At 46.3% G+C, this 20,594-nt stretch overlaps 3 protein-coding genes across 7 annotated transcripts in view; 2 read left to right on the forward strand and 1 right to left on the reverse strand.

Annotated features, from left to right (window-relative positions):
- The window catches only part of DNAJB11 (DnaJ heat shock protein family (Hsp40) member B11), a 12,731-nt gene extending 12,520 nt beyond the window's left edge, over positions 1–211 (reverse strand). The window contains exon 1 of the mRNA XM_085303880.1: positions 7–211. Within this exon, the coding sequence (XP_085160006.1) occupies positions 7–200 (194 nt within the window). The 5' untranslated portion in view covers positions 201–211. The remainder of the gene's footprint in view (positions 1–6) is intronic.
- A 353-nt stretch (positions 212–564) lies between these two features.
- On the forward strand, positions 565–10,041 carry TBCCD1 (TBCC domain containing 1). Its single transcript, XM_085303881.1, has 7 exons — positions 565–951; positions 1,035–1,184; positions 2,559–2,925; positions 3,870–4,056; positions 4,202–4,699; positions 8,757–8,920; positions 9,500–10,041. Exons 1-6 carry the CDS (start codon positions 613–615, stop codon positions 8,884–8,886), a joined length of 1,671 nt encoding a protein of 556 aa, XP_085160007.1. The 5' UTR covers positions 565–612; the 3' UTR covers positions 8,887–8,920; positions 9,500–10,041.
- A 3,504-nt stretch (positions 10,042–13,545) lies between these two features.
- On the forward strand, positions 13,546–20,279 carry CRYGS (crystallin gamma S). 5 transcript variants are annotated; one of them, XM_085303882.1, is made up of 5 exons: positions 14,076–14,146; positions 14,319–14,416; positions 16,331–16,901; positions 18,160–18,402; positions 19,891–20,279. In XM_085303882.1, the coding sequence occupies exons 3-5, from the start codon at positions 16,782–16,784 to the stop codon at positions 20,161–20,163; spliced, it is 636 nt and encodes a 211-aa protein (XP_085160008.1). In that variant the 5' UTR covers positions 14,076–14,146; positions 14,319–14,416; positions 16,331–16,781; the 3' UTR covers positions 20,164–20,279. The 5 variants fall into 5 exon arrangements, with proteins under 5 accessions (XP_085160009.1, XP_085160008.1, XP_085160012.1 ...); XM_085303883.1 differs by having other exon boundaries at positions 13,546–14,416; XM_085303886.1 differs by lacking the exons at positions 14,076–14,146; positions 14,319–14,416 and adding an exon at positions 15,556–16,093.
- The last annotated feature ends 315 nt before the right edge of the window (positions 20,280–20,594 follow it).

The raw sequence follows: 20,594 nt of genomic DNA on the forward strand, positions 1-20,594 counted from the left end.
ACTCACCCGGCGGCGGCCTCGCCGCACACGCAGAGCAGCAGGAGGCAGAGGCGGCCGAGCGAAGCGGGGGACATGGCAGCGCGGCCTGGCTCCGGGCGGGCCCGCCCGCGCCGCGCGCAGCCGCTGGGAGCGGGGGGAGGCGGCGCTCTCCGGCCGGGGCTCGCAGCACCGGAGCCGCCCGCCCCGGTCACCATAGGCATGAAGCAGAACCCGGCGGCGGCCGCTAGCCAATAGGAGCGCGGCACAGCGCCCCAACCCCGCGCGCTGCCGGCCTATCCGACGCGCACACTTCACCACCGGCTCGGCGCCGGCGGCCAATCGCCCGCCACGACATCAGCGCCGAGCCCCTCGGTCCAATCACGGCTCTTAGCGTCACGTCGCTCCTGCCCTATCGCGGCTTTGGAGGGGAGAGCGACGGCGCAGCGGAAGCCGCCGAGCCCAGGGTGAGGCCGGCGGCGGGAGGCAACCAATCAGAAGTCGCAGCGTTGGTCCCGCCTCCATACCCGCTGGGCTCGCCAATCGCAAGCGGCTCCTCGGAGGAAGGGGCGGGGCTGAAGCGTCCTCCGGGCGGTGACGGAGGGTCCCGTCTCGTTGGTGGGCGCGGCGGCCGCCATGGAGGCGGCGGGCGGGGTGTCGCTGTGGGTGAAGACGGAGCCGTTCCTGCTGGGGGCCCTGCGGGCGCCGCCGCCCGCCAGGCTGGGCCTCCACTACCTGCGCAAGATGGCGGCGTACGCGCGGGCGCGGGCGGCCGAGGGCTGCTTCCCGCGCCTGGCCTGGCCGCGCTGGCGCCACATCGCCTGCGGGAAGCTGCAGCTGGGCCGCGGCCTGGCCTGGCTCTACTTCGAGCTCTTCGACAGCCTGGCCCGGCGCGACCCGCCGCGCCGCCTCGAGCGCGCCGAGGCGGAGGCGGCCTGCGGCAGCGCCGACGAGCTGGAGCGGGAGCGCAGCAAGGCAGGGGCGCCCTCCGCGGGCCGGGCGGTCGCGGGTGAGGAGCAGCGCCTCGTAACGTGTTGTTTTTTTCCCTCCTTGGGCAGCTGTCGGTAGACACCCTGCAGTTCCTGCTGTTCCTGTACATCCAGCAGCTGAACAAAGTGTCTCTGAGAACGTCCCTGATCGGCGAAGAGTGGCCTAGCCCCAGGACCAAGTCTCCCAACCTGACCGGGAAGTCTGCCAGTCAAAATAAGGTATTTGGGGGCCTAACGCTGCAGCCACCTCCCGTGCAGGTGGGCTGAAGAGCATCCGTTCTGTTGCCGGGAGAGTATTCCTATAAAAGCTAAGTGAGAGTTAAATTTGAGCTGCTTTGCTAAACTGTAAATGAGATGAAATTGGTGCGCTCCCTGTAGCTTTAGCTGGCGAGACGGTGAAACTTGTCCACAGAAATTTCCTGTGATCTAAGATCTAACTGCAAATTTTCTCTGGGTCTTCCTAATTCTCCTTCTGGGTAACTTTGAACTGAAGGACTTAGGAAAAAAACAAAAAGAAAGAAAAAGATGAAAATAACCGATATAAAGCTGTGAGCTGTGTGGCACCCAACAACATTTAAAAGTTAGTGCTTTCTTTTAACTGCTGTTAAAGTTTAGCTGTTACATGAACAGAAAGTAGCTGCATCTTGGCTGTCATTGTAGCCTCCCAAATGTTTTGATCGTGCTGGGGTTGGAAACTGTCTCTACTGGCTTTACTTTTTCTTATGAGCTAGGAAGAGATGCTTCTAGTTTCAGTGATAACTGATATGAGCACTGCACGAAATCAGCTCTTTTGAAATGAGCTGGTGAGGTTTACCCAGTATGAGCTGCTCCCTTGTCAGCCTGTGGACACGACACTGTCCAACACCGCTTGTTGCTGTCTTTTAAACTGAAGCCTTTATTAGTGAGTGAGGAGAATGTGTAGTCATAGCTGTGTGTTACTTGTTCTGCAGTTTTCAGGCCAGCAAAAGTTGCTTTTATTGATGTCTGCCATAATTTGAGTCTCCCACTCTTTTTTTGGTGTGAAGCCTTTTAGAATTTGAACTAATGATTCTTTCAGAGGTTATTTATTAGTTCACTCACCTCTGAAGAAATTACCCTCTTTTTTTCCCTGCAGCTCCTCTGAAGAAGGTAGTTAATCATATCTGAAGGTCTGTAACAGGTACAGTGAGCTTCCAACAGAGCAGTTGCAAGACCTTGACTGTCAGTTATTGATTTGTTTCCTACCTTCACTTGCCAGCACTGTGTGGCTGAAATTGTGTGGGAAGGATTGTAGGGGAATCTGTTTCCTATTTTGGCTCATTAGAGTGAAATGTTTGGTACCCGGAATTGGAATAAACCAGTTTTCTGGTTTGGGGCGTTGCTCAGTTGGGAGACCCACCTCCCCCCCTCCGGTTTAGGGGTCCAGTTTCCTCGTATGTTTTGGAAGAGCAGATCAGCAGAAGCAGTGGGCAGAAGGAGAGAACACCAGGTTTTACTTCTTTTAGAACTCCTGTGATTCTAGTGTAAAAGCAAGGATGTATTGTATAATGTTTATGAAGCTTGTCAGCTTTGTGAGAACTCACCTCATTCTTGTTTATTTTTCTGCTTACTAAGAACTGGAATGATCAGGACCACCAAGCCTTCGTGCAGAGCCACCTCTCAGATATGCTGGAACTGCTGCTGGAGCCAGACCAGCTCACTGCCTCTTCCCATTCTGCTCACGATAGTTTGGTCTCCTACGAAGCTGTTCGTGCCCTCAGCTTTCTTATTGAAGGGACTGTGAACAAATCTAGGACTGTCCATCCTCTGCACGAGCTTGCCCTCTGGCAGCCCTTTCATGGGAAAAATGGCTACTCAAAGATCTCCAAAGCTTTCTCTTTTACCAAGCTAGAGAGTTGGATACGGTCTTGCCTGACAACAAACCCCTTTGGAATGACTGCATGCCTCAAGTCTGGGAAAAAGCTTGCCTGGGCACAGCAAGGTACCTACAGGCCTTGGCTTTACTTCCAGAAATAACTTCTCAGCCTCAGCTCCTTGTCTTGAGCAGGGATCTGGCAGTGGAGCGCAGATTTGCCTCCTTTTCCTCCTGCTGACAGTAGAGGTGGGGAAAGTGACAGCTTAGAGGCGAGTCTGGGAGGGACTGGAAGGTCCTGTATGATGTCTGTTTGTGTCTTTCTGGTTCTTTGACTGCTTTTATGAGTGAAAATCTTTGACTTTATTTTTAGTTGCCTTTCTGAGGGAGATCAGTATTACTAGTCTCATTTTTCTAGTACAACTGGATGAGAGAATAGAATATGTGAATTATTTGTGGATGCTTGGATGTTCAAGGCATAGTTGAGAACTGATCTAGATCTCTTTGAATGGACTCATAGTCCCATGTCTGCAGAGACATTGCAGTAGAGCCAGGAAAAAAGATTAATGTTTTGTCTGCTCTGACTGTATACGAGTAAGAGTGGCAGTGTTTTAGATGGGACAGTGAAGCTGCTCAAGGATTGTGCTGTAGAAGGAGCATTTCATTGGTTTAGTATGTCTTAAAATGTGTGGTCTGTACTTTCAAGGTAGTGCTAAAAACTTGCGCTAAGGCTTTTTCTGGCAAGAAGATCCTTGTGTTCAGGAACAGACTCCAGAAATTGAGCTGTCTGGACAAGGTCTGTCCATCTGGTAGTTTATGGGAGGCTCTGGCTTCCTATGAATAATTTTGAGAAGTTTTTGATTCTTTGAATGTGCCATGACTTCTAGAGTTCCTGACTGCCTTCCTGCCCAGGAGGTGTTAGTGGTGGTGTGACTGGAGCGTGAAGAAGTGACACAGTTGGACAGTACTGTCTTTGAAGTTTTGGGCTGATTCTTTTCTTGTGTGGTTGCAAAATGGTGCGGACAGTGAACCATCATATTCTTTCTAAGTTTCTTGATTAACTGATTTTGCAGTTGAAGGAACAACCAGAAGAGCAAAGATTGCCTGCAATACTCGTGTCGTCCCTGAGGTGTTCCCCATGGTGGTAATGAGCCAAGTGTACAAACAGACATTGGCCAAGAGCTCAGATACCTTGGTGGGGGCTCATGTACGAATTCATCGCTGCAATGAGTCTTTCATTTATCTCCTCTCTCCTCTCCGGTGAGTTTTTGTTCTCCTGAGGCACAGTCAAATGTCATTTAGCAGGTCTGTTTAACTGCTAAGCTGCGATGAGGCGTGCTAACCAGTTAGAAGAGTCCAAGTTTTAGTCTTTCTCATTCACTGTGTCTTCTCTTGCTCTTTTCAGATCTGTGACCATTGAGAAGTGCCGGAATAGCACTTTTGTCCTTGGCCCTGTGCAGACATCTGTCCACGTCCACAGCTGCGACAATGTCAAGGTCATTGCTATTTGCCATCGTTTGTCTCTCTCTTCCACCACCGGCGGTACTTACTACATTCTCACACCTACCCAGCCTCTTATCCTCTCTGGTAACCAAGCAGTCAGCTTTGCTCCCTTCCACACCCATTATCCGATGCTTGAAGACCACATGGCTCAAGTGGGCCTGGCCACTCTGCCAAACTATTGGGATAGTCCCATGCTGGTGTGCAAAGAGAGCAGTGACAAAAGTGTCTTCCGCCTCCTGCCACCTTCGGAGTTCTACACCTTTGTAATTCCTTTTGAGATGGAAGGAGACACCACAGAAACGCCGGGAGGACTGCCCCACGCGTATCAGAAGGCACTGAGTCAGCGAGAGCAGAAGGTACAGATCTGGCAGAAAACTGTGAAGGAGGCAGGCCTGACCAAGTGAGTGCTGCATCCTGGCAGGAGTAGAACGTGAGAGTTGTGTTGAAGCTCAGCTCAGCTGGGCAAACAGAAGCTTCATTTGATGCAATTCCACAAAAATGCTTTAGAAACGGGCTAGTTTGTGTGAGCTATGTCTTATGTGACGTTTCTAGAATACTGGGAATTAGTAATCCCAATATCTTGGTCTTTGGTATTATACTAGCAAGAGTAATAACATTCAGAACTGTAACTCTGAAGGAAAGGTTTTGTCATGAACATATTTTCCGAATTGCAAGACACAAGAAAAAACAAGTGCATATACTGCTGGGGCCGGAGGTGAGGCATCTGTTCTGGTGGTAAGAGCTTGCAACTTATCTCATGTTGGGTACTGTCTCTTTGCCATCTGCGGTCTGCTTGCTGTGTTGCATACTGATGGGGATAAGATCTGGGCCTGTACTCTGAACAAATTATTGTCCAGCAGCTGCCCAGTGATCTTTCTTAGCCCAGCCTTTATCTTCAGATAGAAGCTTTAAATTACTACTCCACGTGTTGTTCAGTTGAGCTTAGAATGTGTATGTGGACTGTTACAGCAGATCACCTTATGGTCTGTAGCTTTTAAAGTCCTCTTCATCAGATTGCATTGGATTTTCTGTCCAGTTTTCAGTGTAGCTAGTGTAGGCCTGTCCTAAGTCATCTCCTGTCTGATAGGCGTCTGTTTGCTTTCTCAGCACCTATGCAGAGTTCTGAAAATGTTCACCTACAAATGTTCAGCTACTGACCACTTCAGATTTAGCTGCTTTTATCTTTTGTTACCCATTTTGATGCAGCACTCTGAAGTACCTGGCCTGCTTCACGAGTACAGAATAGGGACAGAAACCTAAATACTCAGTTCTAAAGACCCAGAGAGATGAAAGCAGCTTGTGTTCCTTAAGTACTACCTGAGCTTTGTGTATATTTTTCCTGTTCTGTGCTCAGTTATTTACTCGTAATGGATGTGCAACGGGGTGCTGATAAGGAGTGGTCTCAGAAGAGTTTCTCTTGTGGGACACACAAATGATCAGAAACTGCTGTTGGGTCAAATTGCTAACACTCCCATCGTGTCAAGCTGAGAAGTTCTAGTCCATTTAGTCTTCCTTTGTTTTGGAGTAGCTCCCTCAACTTCCCATATTCCTATCACAACTCCCAGGTGCCTCTTTGCTAAGAGTGTAGCTCACTGTTTGAAAAAGTGCTCAATCATAAGAAGGAAAGAGTTCTTGGCAGGATTTTTATAAAGATGGAGGATGGCTGAGCAGTAGTGATGCAGTAATCGTGGTAGAGGTGTAAAGCCTCACAGTTCTTGGGTCCTGAAGGCCAGCAGAGAGGAAAGTTGTAAATTCAGCCCTTGTACTAGAGTGTGTCCATCAACCTCATTTTAAGGTGCTTCTTGCTTCTTCAGCCACTGTCCTCCACCCCAGAACTGCTGCTTCTCACCTCAGAGCTTTACCAAGATGTTTACCATGTTGAAAACTTAATGTTTGGTAATGATGATGATGTGCTTAGATTTAACATCTTCTCCAGCAGTGATGAGAGCCAAGAGCTTGGTGCTGGAGTGGTTTATTTCATAAAAGGAGAGAAATTCCATAAAACTCACTGAAAAGAAACTGGGAAGCTGACAAAAAATATTTTAGCATCTCCTGCAGGCTACTAGATAGACAGCTAGGAAGCTTAGAGCAAACATAATACCACCTGTTTAAAGAGAGCAAGTGCTGTGGGAAGACTCAGAGAAAGAAAAAAAAAACTGCCATGCTTGACTAGTGAGGTGAAAGAGATTGTTAGAAATAAGAAGACATCTTTCAAGAAGTTGAGGTTATCTGAATGAGGAAAGCAAGGAAAAAGAACATAAACCCTGCCAGGCTAAATGTAAAAAACACTGTAAGGCAGGACCAGTAAGGGAGCTTGAGGAATAACTTGCAAAAGCATAAAATCCTGTTTATTCTTTTTCTAAACCCATCAGACAAAGTCTTTCAGGGTCAGTGTAGTATCAATGTATATAATAAGCACTTGGAGAAGATAAAACTGTTGGAGAAGAAACAAGTGATTCTGTGTTCACATTCACTAGAGAAGAACTTAGGGGCCTAAGATGGGAACTACCCTACTTTCTGGGGATGCATCAGTGAATGTCGTAAACAGAAGCGATAACACAAGAACAAATTGATATGATAAACCAAGAGTAAATGTTATTTACCAAAACATTCCAGGAGAACGTGAGAGTAAAATAACCATTTTACTGTAGTTTGTAATGTCTTCTTTAAATTGTATTGGTACTTGAGGGCTGGCACTGGATTTCTTACTTTCCAGCCTTTACAGAGGAATCTGGGGATGGATACAGGCTTGCACATCTGGTGTCTTTACTGTGCTAATGGTCAAAGTGCAATGCAAAATATAATTATGGATCACATGAATGCGTGATATACTCTGGAAAAGTTGACCTGCCTTTTGTGAGGGGAAATCATGCCTCACTGAAATCAGCAGATAACTATAGAAGGCCAATCCTGTAGTACATATAATCTTTTTGGATTTCTGAAAGGCTTTTGGAAGATCCAAATCTCTTACAGTTTCTAACATCACCACTGGACAAGGGGATCTGTGCTGGGACCTGTGCTGTTTTTTGTATTTGTAAAGGATCTGAAAAGTGGATGAAAAGGAATGATGAAGTTCACCAGCACTGCTAAGTTACTTAGGTATTAAAAATGAAAGCTGATTGGGAGGAATTAAGGAGGCCTCCTGGTACTGAGATCAGGCAATAAAATGACAGGTGAAGTTCAAGGTAGATAAATGCAGAGTGATGCATGTAGGGATTTAGGGAAACAATTTTATTGCGAAGTGTGGCCTCTGAACTAGCTATTACCATGTGGAGGAGAAATCTTATACTTGTAACAGATAATTCTATGAACACATCAGCATTTCAGTGATCAGAAAAGCAAACTGGATTTTAGGAATGATTAGGCGAAGGATTAAAAAACAGTATTTGTGTTGCTGCTATAATGCTCCTGCACAAATTGGTGCACTGTCTTGAGTGTTTTGTGTGGTTCTACCCCTCTTTCTCCAGCACAGCGGGGATATTTTAGAAGCAGATTTCAAGAAAGCGACAAGGATTATCAAAGCATAGAATAGCTCCCATGTAAACACTGCTTAAATAGATTTGGAGTCTTTAATGTGAAAAAAGTGTGGAGGTATGTTGGGCTCCCCTGAATCTGGGTGGCACAAAAATGAAGAGGGATGGTGTGTTGCTTTTTCCAATACAGAATGGGAGTATCGAATCGAATAAGGAATGTATACAAAGCTGACAGATACTTCAACATATAAGATCTCCACGGGGTAGTGAAAACTTTTATTTTTTCATGAGTTCAGAAAGCAATGGCGTAAACTCTAAGTTCATCAGGAGCTATTAAATACTTATGCCACCTTTGGCTTGAGAAACTCTGGAGTTGAACCCAGTGATGACTGGGATGCTATTGTAGGGAAACTCTGCCGTGAGCTTGCTTTGCTCGTGTTTGGTCGTCTGCCCGATGTCAGAAAGACTCAGATAAATGGTCTAACCAGTTATTGGTAATCTTACTAAGGAAATATTAATTATCAGTAATGAGAATTTGAGGAGTGTTGCTTACATGCTTATTCATTTCCTAATCTTTGTCCTCTCTCTTACTTGTGTTGTTAGAACAGAATTCTGTCTTCAGTGCTTGAACGCTAGTTACTAGTTGTCTTTTTTTTTTTTTTTTTTTNTTTTTTTTTTTTTTTTTTTAACCTTTGTTGAGAGTTGCAGCTTGTGCTCTGTGAGCAAAGCAAAGGAAGTTCTATGGAGCAGGACTCCTGTGCTAGTGGAGTGGGGAAATACGCATGACTTCTACCTGCAGTGGGCTCTGGGGTCATGTTCACTTGGTAAAAACTTTCTCTTCCTGGTACAGGCAGTTCATGAACAAAGCCCGGCTGTATATACACAGGCTTGTTTTGTAGTCAAGGAAAGAGGTGTAAAAGTGTAATACTCTTTTGATAAATGTGACCTTTGCACGCTTCTTGTTGATATTCTTGTGGGTTTCAGGCATCAGAGGAAACGGTTCCAGGTGCTGGTGGAAAACAAGTTCTACGAATGGCTGGTGCAAACAGGGAATCGTCAGCAGCTGGATAGCCTCGTCCCTCCTGCAATAGGCTCCAAGCAGGCAGCAGGATAGCATCATGTTGCCATACTACAAACGGAAAGGAACGGTGAGTAGGGGGCCTCTTTCTCTTACTGCTTTTATATCTAGAATGGTCCTTTATTTCTGTGCCCAGGCTGTCCAGAAGAGGAAGTCTGAAGCTGTTTAGTGGTCATCTTCCCAAGAGCCTTGCATTTGGTTTTAGTTTGTATTTTGGAGTCAAAATCTTCTCTTAAACTAAATCTGTTCTCTGTGTACTCCAGCTTTGTTCTCTGCAAGTATGCTTTGATTTGCTGGGGACATACGTGACTGTGACCATATTGTATGTAATCTGACATCAAATCTTATTGATCAACTGTGCTTTTGAAGATCTTGGGTATTAATGTCTGTACTTACCTGCCTCTTCTTGCTTAAGAAGAGAATTAAATGAGGCTTCACAGAATTCTTAAAATGTATTCTTTCTCTTCCCGAGAAGAAATAGTTTAGGAACCAGGGCTAAGCCCGTATTGTACTGTTCTGCCATTGCATGTTCCAAACTGTTAGAAAGCTCTTTGTCTGTAGTCTTTCAATTACGGTCTTTGAATTACAGTCTTAGCTAGTTATTCAGTTTGTCGATGGGAGTAAAACTTACTCCTCTGCTTTGTTACAGAGTTCTGGGAACAGATGGTGAGATCCTGAAAACAGTTCCCGTTAACACTTCGTGGCCATCCTAGCTGAATACGCGTGATGTGGATTTGATGCCCAGTCTCGGCATGGATTGGACTGTTTGTCTGGTTTAGGATTTTTAATCATTTCTACTTTCCCTGGAATGTGCTGTAACTATTCTATTGATAACTGAGAAAGTCCATGTTACTAGAGGATGATGAACAAGCATGCCTGTCCCTTATTGCAGATCCTGTAATTGGGAGGCAGTTGTGGTCAGTGTCCTTGGTGTGCACGTATCCAGCAAAGGACTTCTGCGTGGTGTAAAGCTGGATGTAGGGTCCTGGCTGTCACTTGAAGCTCTATGGTACAAGACAGCTGCACGGTTTTTATAAATGTGAAAAACAAACTTTTTTTTTTTTTAATATGAATGAAATTCAATAGATTTTTTTTTTTAATATGAAGATGGCACTTAGATTTTGCAGCGTTAACTTTCTTATAAGTTTGCTTTGTTTTGACAAATGTCAATAAAACAGAGTTGTCAGATAAGTCTGGTGCTTGTTCTAGGGAAAGGGTTCTACCTTTACTCTGGATGTTAAAGGATCCCCGCATCTTTATTGCTTTAATGAAGTGTGAACCTGTCAGCTGAGAGAGAAGTGCTGATTTTTTAACAATAGTGGAGCTGAAGGTTTTGAAGGGTGCCCTAGCATAGTGCTTTGATAGGAACAGTGTTTCCTATCTTTAAATAATTAATATTCCTTGTAAAGAATGCGAATCCCTTTCTCATTTTGTGCTAGTATGCCTGTCTTGGAGAGACAAGCTCATTGCAAAGCACCTAAATTAGGAAGGCAAAAAAAGCAATGGCATTGCATGGATGACTGAACACAGCAGCTGCATGTAACTCGTGAAGAGCTATCCAAATTGAGAGTTGGAGGAAAATAGTGGGATTCAGTACTCCAGCATGCAAGTTGTATAAAATTATATATTTCACAAATATTATATGTAAAATATCACACACACACACATCATACACAATACATTATATATATATATATATATATATATACACACACACACACACAGATACATAAATATGTGCATGTATATATATAAAATATATACTTCATTCCACTGTACTGTTCATTCTCTGGGACCAATGTCAGTTGTAGTTCCACCTGGGTTTTTAATACTGTATGAAATTGTGTGATTTAATCCTAAGGTGTTAGGCAAGACTAGGTGAATTTTGTATTTAAGTATTTACATTTTATCCATGTGCTGGCACGAGTGCTTGTGTATGGCATGGTGCAGTAGTTGGCCTGCTCTGGGTGCAGATGCTGCTTGATAATGTTTGCATACTTTGTGTGATGATGGGATGATGGTACTTTTTTGCGTAGATCTGGGCTTTTACTTGCAGCTTTCAGTGCTGTCAAAACCACCTAATTTTTGTTAATGAAATGCGTAGCTTTCAGTTTTAGTACTTTTTAATGAATATAACAGTTGTACCAGCTTCAACTGATAGTACATCCTTTTGGCTTGGAAAGAGTCTCAGACGTTTCGAGGAGATGGCAAATTCTTCCTGGGCTGACCTACTGCCTTAGGCAAGAGACTGACTTGGATATGTTTGACCAACTTTGAAAGGAGTGATAAGCAAAGGGGCCACAGCAGAGCTTGGAAATGTCCTACTGAACTTACTGGGTTGTCTTTCAATAGAAGTTAGATCCTGGCTGGGCTCTGTGATCCTAGTAAGACAGCATTTCAATAAATGTTAGTGGTCTCACAGCCCTCTAGCAGTAAGAGCTTTGAGCAACAGCACTAGGTGTTCAAGACGCCTAAAAAGGGAAGGAAATGAGAGGCTGTGGAGTTGCTTCCTGTCTCTGGTCATATCTAAACGCCGTAGGAAGCTGCAGGCGGTAGGATTGCAGCAGTGTACGTAGAGCTGTTGCGAGATTGCCTGTCCTGACAGATTTAAATAAGGCCTGTGTGTTTCAGGCATTGCTGTGCCAGATTCGTTTGCCTTTGTTTCACTAAGCCTTTGGGTTGGTGCAGTGAATAGCTGCAGAAATGTTTTTTCATGATGTGCTGGCTTTGTGAGGGCGTGGATGTACAAAAGCCAGTATTTCTCCCCCTCCTTGCCCAGTGGGCCAGAATGTGGTAAAAGAAGAATCTCTCTTTTAAGCTAGAGACATTGGTGTAAGAGTTTTGAGTTGAATTTGTGACACTGGCACAAAATTTGGGCACATTCGTTATTATTTCATGTCTGAAATCACTCACCTTGCGAGTGTGTGTGGCGAACACCAGAAATGCTTTTTTTCCCGTATGTCAGCCACCTTTAGGAGCAGTATAGCTCAGCTGAGGATGTGTTAAGAAAATGCACAGCCTCTTTGTTGCACAGATGTTTCTGTTGTGAGCTTTTGAAGTAGAGCCTTTAAGCAGAAGTTGTTCTTTGTAAGCCTTGAGATCTGCTCTGAGCATGTGTTCACTATTTCCTAGCTGCATCCTTCATTGCATGGGAATATTCTCAATTTATACTGAGTCTCTTGAATGGGCCTTTTTAGAGCTGACTAAGATGCCTTCTTGTTTAACGTGCTTACAAGGAAGAAAGCAGCCAAAATGCCACCCCCCACTTATCCCCCAGGACTTGGCAGTGGGCTGGGTGTTTTGAGTGTGTTTGGCAGAGTTTTGGTGTTCTGACTCAGCAAATGGTAACAAAGAGAGGACAGCGGAGCCTTCCTTTGTTCCATAATCCTGTTTGCTTTTCTAGAAACCAGCTATAGCCTCAGAATCACTGACTCAATTTTTGGATCCTATTCTCATGACAAAGCGGCTGTCTGGTTTAAAATGAGCCCATTATAAAAAGGGTGCCTCGGATCCTGGCTGTTTGTAACAGCTTCTGACATTCCTCCAGCAGTGGGGAGTTTGGCTCGAACGGAAAATGTCCAGAGCTGGACCCAAGGTAAGTTTATTTGCAGCCTGTACATGATAGTCTTTTAACGAAGGAGCACAAATACTGTGTTTGCTCCTGCTTACAAATGCAGGAGATGTAGGTTAGGAATACAGAATTTGTCAGGAGAAAGTTAGGGAGACCTTTGGTTCTGATGAATACTTCCCCCTTCATCAATCTGTTAGCGGTAGGAGATGTCTGAAATCAATATGGAGTGTTGTTTTGCTGAACCTGAGCCCTCCCTAGTCCTTTCCTAGATCTTGGCTGTTTCCTTTAGGTGTAGTATTGCAAGAGGATAGAGTTGAACCCAATGACAGGACAGAGGATATTTTAAAATGCTGCAGTACTTGACGCCCTGTAAACTGAAAGCAGAAGCTGCTGTGCCAGCAGTGAACGTGACAAGCTGCCTTTGCAGGATACAGTCTCGTGAAAGGCCCTCCTGGGAGGAGCCGAGTCCCAATGACAACGGCAGCTGCTCCCAGCCTGTTCCACTGTGGAGTGAAAGGTGCGCTGTGGCTTCGGTGACAGGCAGATCTCTGAATTACTACTGTAGCACCAAGGACGATGCTGTTCCCAGAGGGATGAGAAATGACCTTGTGATTTGGGGGAATTGTGAGAGATGATTTAAACTGGAGTAGGAAGTAGATCACAAAGCTGAACTTTAGCTAGAGAGAGGTGCGGCAGAGAGGGATCCAGCTCTAGTGCTGCGATCTTGATACTTGCTGACGCTGAACCTGGAGAGGGTCAGAGCCATTCTGAAGTTAGCAGAGCTGAGCATGGTTGCCCACACAGACCTTATTGCAGGGTTTATGCTGGAGTAGGCATAAATGGCTAGGAAAGAAGGGAGACAGCTATGGATTTGTGTCCAGTCTCTACACTGAAGTGTTGAACAACATTACGATGTTATAGACAAGTGCATGTTTTTTCCATTGCGTTCTATTTATTTATTTATTTATTTATTCATTTATTTGCATTGCGTTCCTCTTAACCTGTGGAGAGCGCCACGGGAGCAGAGAGCTCAAAGGCAAAGTGTCTTTGTAGGCACTGGCTTGTGTTACAGAAGATCTGAGTACGGTCTCTGCTTCTCTGCACGTTTCATCTGGGATCTTGGCTCAGGGTGACGTGGCTATTTCTGAGCAGTCTTTAGAAACCGAACATGGTGTAGGGCTGCTTTCTGATCCAGTAGATGTTAGACTGTAAGTGGGGAGCTGTGCCATTGCATAAAGAAGGTGCTGGGGAACATAACTGGTCCGTGCTCGTTTCTGTGTGCTTGAAGGTACTTTGTGTATTACTTCTTTCCTGCTGAAAATTATCTCATGTCTTAGCAGGCTACACCCTGCTTGTTGATGCTGAGCTGCGATGGAGAAATACCTTCAAGATTCCTTAGGTCAGTGAGAATGCAGATCTCATTGGTCCTCTGTGCCATGCTGCTGCTTGGCACGTTTTGGGGAGAGAAGAAAAAGACAAAATTAGACGTGGTATTTCTCACAACCTAAGCAAGTGATCTGCCCTAAAAGAGAAGTCACTGCCCTCCATGCCGTTTTCTTAGAAAGCGGAGGGCACTACCACACAGTGCAGTTACCACTTACAAGTTTCTTGGTAACAGCAGTGATGCTGGGAAGAAAGATGATGACTGTTGTGAAGTGGCCAAGGCAATAACAATTTTGCAGTCTTATGAGAAAGTTCTGCTTTGGCAGATCTGCTATCTACCAGGTAAGCCCCAAAGCAGAGTTTGGGCAGTGAGCGGTTAGCAGGATAGTGCTGTGAGCAAAGCAGCTTGATGGCTTTACTGAAGGAAGGCGATTTGTATCTGAGCAAGATTTGGCTGAAACGAGCTGACGAATCTGGAATTGAAATCTGTAATTCACATGTCATTATCCTGCAGGTGAAAAACATCAGTCTGCTCTGTTTATGCCTGAATTATTGGAGGAAAGCTGAGAAGCACCGAGTCTGAACATCTCTTCTACCTGAAATGGATTAAGGGTGTGTGTACAAGGAGCTATGGTGGAGAATGGGTTGGCAGGAGCCATCTTAAGTCTTCCTATAAATGCTCTAAGAACAAAGAGCAAAGAATGATTTTAGTTGGTCACTGTTCTTTGGCCATATCTTTAACGTGTTCTCAGATTTCTTTGTGTATTTGGCTTTATAGTGAAAGTATCCCCCAAGAAACAGCAGATGGCTTTGCCAGACCAAAGTTCAGTTGTGTTAGACTGGGTGGGAAGGAACATCAAATGAACCTTCCTATTCAGTTACAAAATAAAAGGCCAACTTAACCGATGAAGCATGCTTGCTGTAATATAGGGCATTGCAGGAGGAGATAGTTGTCAGAAACCAGCCACCAAAGTCAAGGCAACTCATGTGGGGCCAGGACCAGGTGGTAGAGAACAGTCTGCACTACTAATCATGCTCCTGTGAGACGGAAGGAGGCATCCCTGTGCCTGGTGGTGTACTGTCTATGGGGAGACCAGACCTGTGGTCTTAGAGAAGTTGGGCAGAGTTCGTTGTCAGCTACTCGGTTGTACCAGATATTCAAGCGGAACTGCAGATCGCCAAGGGCTGCAGAGCTCTGGGGATGAGGCTGAGGAGAGTCACAGCTCATGAGCTGTCCCAGTGAAGGATAATGACTGAACCCATGATGAGGAGCATGGTTGCATACAGCTCTGCAAAGGGTGTTACTGGGATGCTGTGACTTTGTTGACCACTGGTATCAAGAAGAGGGTTACTAACAGCAAATAACTGCTGGTGCATAGTGAGTAGGGCTCTAAATGTTGCCTCTGGACTTGGAAGATTTTTTTTAGGCGATAGCACTAGAAAAAGATCAAGAACCAGGATCTGTACCAACAACAGTGTCATGGCTGGCAAAAACTGACTGGTGTGGATAACTGTACCCCAGTGGGCAGAGGATGGGGGAACAGGAGCTGGAGATTTTAGTGTGCACCTTTTACCTCCTCTATTTATTTGCAGGAAGGATGGTAGTGACTTGCTAACTCTGCATTGCACTGAACATGAGAATAGCTTGCTCAGGAGGGAGAGGCATGAGGACAAGCTGTTTTGTATGTTCACGCTCCTTCATAATGAGGGATCAGCCTCTTGAAAGTAAGGAGCACAAAACCAAGGACATAAATCCTCTGGAGTGATTAGTCCAGCTTCCTAGGTATCTGCTTGGGCTGCTGGGGACACCTTGCCCAGCTAGCTCTGGGAAAACTGCATGGATGGAAAAATAGCGAGCAGATTGTCCTAGATTTGAGTCTAGCTGCTAGGTTGAGACTGTGATAACAGCATTTTTAACAGCAGCAGTGTTAGACCAATGCAAGAAGTCAAAGCACACAAATGAAATACAGATAGCTAGAAGCAAAAGGTGGTCAAATATCTTAATACACAAGCTGTGAAAAAACTAGGGAGTGATTTGGTTGTTCTTTTTTAATGGGTCGTAAAGTTATGAGCAGGTGATACTGAGAATCCTGGCATGGCTGTTTTGCCTTAGTTATTGCTAAGTCTCCTTTGGAGACAGAAGGTAAGAAGTCAGACTGCTGCGTAGGAAGAATTGATTACGGAGTCCCGCAGGTTAGATGTTTAAATCACTAGGACCAGAAGGAGTCTCTCTGGAGCAGCTGGGGGAGTTAACTGGGGCAATCCCAGTGATGCTACTAAAAAAATTGGGTGAGTATATGGGTCAGATGCTGTACTAGAATACTGGGGAACTGGTCAAATACTGTCTGTGTTTCAAATAAGGAGCTGGGGACTTGCATGCCAGCTAAGTCAATGTAAAGGTCTTGAAGATGTTGGAATAAGTAATCAAACCACCTCCTCTTAAACTAGAAGATAGGCTGGTGATTGCTTGCAGCTGAGAGGGATCTGTTGAGACTGCTTCATGTCAATCCATGTAATTTCCTCTAGGAAAGAGTCACAAGAATTGTGTGGAGGAAAAGAAACAGCAAGCGTGACAGAACGTCATGTTAGTAATGCTTTTGCCATTGTCTGACTTCGCAGTATGATCGACAAGCAAGGGATATAGTCAAACCCTTATTCCAAAGAATAGCTCTTGATGAATAATTATTGCTTGGAAGGATCTAAAAATTGAGTTGTACAAACAACTGGCCTGGGCATGGCACTTCGCAATACTGCTGTGAAGGACTTTCAAGGATGGAATGAAGAACATGCACATCACCTCCCCAGACCTGGCTGGGCTGGTGATACTTCAGGCAACAGGAATATATTTGCTCGCGAGCTCTCAAGGTCACTTTTGAAACAGGCAGGAAAAAGATGGCCTTAATGAAGTACTTTTAAATCAGGTGCCTGGCTTTAAAACAACCCTTTCAGAAAGAAGTGTGATGATGGATCAGCAATTATGTCAGCTGTATCACAAACTTGCAGCAACAACAACAACAACAAAGTCCTGAAGCAGAACAAGCCAACTGCGGATGTCATCCTTGGATGTACAAAGAACTGTGCCATCCGTAAGATACGTGTAATGCAGCTTTTGCTTTTCTTGGCACTTCCACAGTTTAGGTGGAGTGTGTTGTTCAGTTTTCGGCATTGCCTTTTGAGAAAGAAAGGCACAGACTAACTAGAAAGAGAGTGGTAGACAAGAACAACAGTTGCAGGGCTAGAAACCATGACCCATAAAGAGAGACTTCTAGCTGCAAATGCTTGATCAGCCAGTATAAATGAAACAGTTTAATACAGTCTGTTAACCATTTATGTTAATCATTTATGGTTCCTTTAGCTGTGATTTAGCAGCTATTGATCTAGAGAATATAGAAAAGAAATAAAATAGACTTTATGTGCTTGCTGCAAAGAAGAAAGAGGCTTTACCAAGGGAATTCTGGGTTAGGACAACAAAGTGCTGGAAGAGCTGCCTGGGAACACAGAGGAGTTGGGGTGGCAGTGTGTAGTGTAGGGGCCACATTGATGAATCTTCAGCCAGGGTTAATTGGATGCAGTTGATTTCACTCCTATGTGGGACTTCAGGACTTCTTGATGTCTCTTGAGGGTTCTGTTTTCAAGTATTTCTGCCATGATGGGGCTAGAATATGGATTCTGAAAACGAAATTTGGAGGACTTCAGGGATAGAAATCTTTCCATTGATAAATGAGGCCTTGGACTGGCAAATGCATATGTTCTTCAATATGGCATGCAAAATCTCCTGTGGACTTCGTGTACTTAATATCTGCTGGATTTGAAGGCTACATGGCCTTGCCCCTTAATATTTGAAATTTTGTCATACCTCTAATTATGATTTGGCTTTTAAACTTCAGTTTAGATAATGGGAGAATAACCTAACTCTGCCTGTGTAAAACAAGTATAAACCTTGTGTTGGTGCTAGCGGGCCCTGTCCTGCAGCATTTATTTGAATCCACTGCAGTTGCTCTCACTGCAAGGACTAGTCCTGCAGTCTCTTGGGCGGGCTGGAAGGAACTGAGGTATCAGCGAATAAGCCTGGCGCTTTGGGCAGAACTGTAAATGTCCTTCTGAGTGCTCGGGAAGATTGCCCTATCCCTAGAAAAGATAAATTTGGGGACTAAATTAAGTTAGGCTTTTTTCTATTCCTCTTCATGTTTGAGGCAGTAGAGTTACGGACTGGCTGTGAGCGTGTGCTTTGGAGTAACACTCTGCTGGTAGCAATGGTGATGGGGCTCGTGGCTGTCTCTGTCGGATGCCCGCTCATTTCTCTGTACAGTGGGATAAGGAACCTCCCTGCTTTCCCTCTTGTGCTTGTGTTGCAGGTCACCTTCTACGAAGACAAGAATTTCCTAGGTCGTTGCTATGAATGTGACAGTGACTGCCCTGATTTTCACACCTACCTGAACCGCTGCAACTCCATCCGTGTGGAAGGGGGCACCTGGGTAGCTTACGAGAGGCCTTACTTTTCTGGGAACATGTATGTTCTGACACACGGGGAATATCCTGACTACCACCACTGGATGGGCCTTAATGACCGTCTTGGCTCATGCAAAACCATCCAGATAGTAAGTATGGCTAGTTTAGCTATTAGTCCCAGGAATAAGAAATGCCTTGTTTCCCTCTAGCAAGCCACGACTCTGTTTTGACCCAACAGACCAAATCTGAGTAGCACCAAGTGCATCTGAGGCAGCATCAACACAAGGAGAACGGCCCCAGGAGCAGGCCTGGAGTGACCAGGGGTGGGAGGGAGGGCTGAAGCCCTCCTTGAGCATGCTTGGAGCAGACTGGGGCCTCCCAGAATTAGGAGAGCACAAGTTAGTGCCTGCTTTCCCATTGCAACGAAGAAATTCTGCTGCTCCCCCTCTTAACCCAGAATGGGGAAGCACTTCTGCAGCCTTCTGTAGGACCTGTTCTTCCACCAGCAGCAGATGGGATCAATGAAAGGAAGGCTGTGATGCTGAGCATTGATGCTGCTGTGTTCTTTTTTATTTTCCTGTGGGTTCTTTTTGGCAGAGATCTGTGTGCTGCTGAGCTGTGTAGCACAGCCATGGTTTGCTATTACAGGGAGTGGATCTGACAGGTGAAAAAGCTGGGAAGTGGTTTTGCTGTGATCCTTGTTCTGCTTTTATGTCTGGGGGTCTAATGCTGCTCTGAGCCTGTTCTAGGTCTGAGCTAGGTGTAAATCTATTGGCATGGAGCAAGGAGAGTTTGCAGCCAGTTCAGAGCACTGATCTGCCGGAAGGGATGCAGTGGCAGCATGTGGGAGGTGCAACGGCAGCACAGCTTCCTCCAGCACCACGAAACACGGAGGCCTTAGGCTGAGTGTCCTCCTGGTGCTGGCACGGGTCAAAGTGCCCCGAGCAGCTGCAGCAGCAGCATGTGGATCTGAAAGACCCTGCAAAGTTTGGCCGCGGCTGGCGTCATGAGCCGGCTCGAGCAGATGGCGGAGGCGGGGGAAGATGATGTCCAGGCAGCTGCAGATTAAAACTGCTGCAGTGCCTTCGGGCGACTCGGTGCTTGAAATCACAGTGGAAAATACCTGTGCTGTGTTCAGCTGTAATACAACCCAGCTGGGGTCACTAACTCATTAAACTCCTCATCGCCCGGAGGAGGAGGGAGCGGAGGAGGTGCCTCTCCCCTTCCGATGCTCCTGCTGAGCAGGTTACAGCCAAGAGCGGGGCAGGCCATCTGCCTGGGATGGAGAGCCCGGCGTTTGCAGGCTCGGCTGCATAATGTGTGTTAGGGGGAGGTTTGAGCTTAAAGTGCTGTGCTTGGGCTTGATGCTTTTATTCCCTCTCCGCACGTGAAGCAGCGCTTGGGCAAGAATCGCCCTGGCTGCCTCTCTGCTGTGTGTCTCGGTGGGTTGATGTGAGCTGCCCGGCGCTGTCCTGGGGTGCTTCAGCATGTGTATGTGTGGGGGGTTACGTCTTATCTAAGACCAACTGGGCCCCAGCTCTGCTGCAGTCTGGCCCTTTCACTGCTAGAGATGGTCAGAGCCAGGGACATGTTGATGCCTCCGTCAAATGCTCTGCGAATCTCTTCTCTGTTTCTAGCCAAGTGGAAACCAGGGCCACATTCAGGTATTTGAGAAAGGGGATTTCGGCGGGCAGATGTTTGAAGCCACTGAAGACTGCCCTTCTGTCATGGAGGAGTGGCACATCCGTGAAATCCATGCCTGCAGGGTGCTGGAGGGCGTCTGGGTTTTCTACGAGCATCCTAACTACCGGGGCAGGCAGTACCTGCTGCCCAAAGGCGAGTACCGCAAGCCTGTTGACTGGGGCGCCGTGACCGCTGCCGTCCAGTCTTTCCGCAACATTGCTGAGTGAAGGGGAGAGGAGCGGTGCCAGGACGAGCTGGCCCCTGCTCCGCCACCGGAGGCAGTCAATAAAGCAATTGAATCACTCGGTTCAACCTGTCCTGCTTATTCCCAGCCAACTGCTGCACGGGGATCTGAGTGCAGGTCAGAGCGAGGCCTTATCCTTCCTCTCCTTGCCCCAGCATAACTGGCATGGAGCAGAGCTGCCTCCCTGCGAAATACCCTCTGCCAGCCCTGACTGCCTCCATCCTCTCTGCTGCTGTTGTTGCCTTTCTGCCAGGTTGGCTCCTTCCCCTCGGCTCCAGCCTGCTGCTGGCCCCTGGGGAGAGGCCGACCCAAAGCTGGAGCTTGAGCTCCCACCGCCAGCCCGGCCAGCGGAGCAAGGGGACTGCGCATCTGTAGGACTCTAGTTTTCAGCGCTGGCCAGGGGTTGCTGGGGCC

Source organism: Rhea americana, unplaced genomic scaffold (genome assembly GCF_003343005.1).
Source record: "Rhea americana isolate MKP2758 unplaced genomic scaffold, rheAme1 scaffold_200, whole genome shotgun sequence".
NCBI lineage: Eukaryota > Metazoa > Chordata > Aves > Rheiformes > Rheidae > Rhea > Rhea americana.

Bases quoted from the DNA above. Each gene is read 5' to 3' on its own strand.
- TBCCD1 (XM_085303881.1), top strand. From the start codon at position 613: ATGGAGGCGGCGGGCGGGGTGTCGCTGTGGGTGAAGACGGAGCCGTTC. The intron at 952-1,034 runs GCAGGGGCGCCC...CTCCTTGGGCAG, and splicing joins TGGAGCGGGAGCGCAGCAAG to CTGTCGGTAGACACCCTGCA. The intron at 4,057-4,201 runs GTGAGTTTTTGT...TGCTCTTTTCAG, and splicing joins TATCTCCTCTCTCCTCTCCG to ATCTGTGACCATTGAGAAGT.
- CRYGS (XM_085303883.1), top strand. From the start codon at position 16,782: ATGTCAGCTGTATCACAAACTTGCAGCAACAACAACAACAACAAAGTC. The intron at 16,902-18,159 runs GTAATGCAGCTT...CTTGTGTTGCAG, and splicing joins GTGCCATCCGTAAGATACGT to GTCACCTTCTACGAAGACAA. The intron at 18,403-19,890 runs GTAAGTATGGCT...CTCTGTTTCTAG, and splicing joins CATGCAAAACCATCCAGATA to CCAAGTGGAAACCAGGGCCA.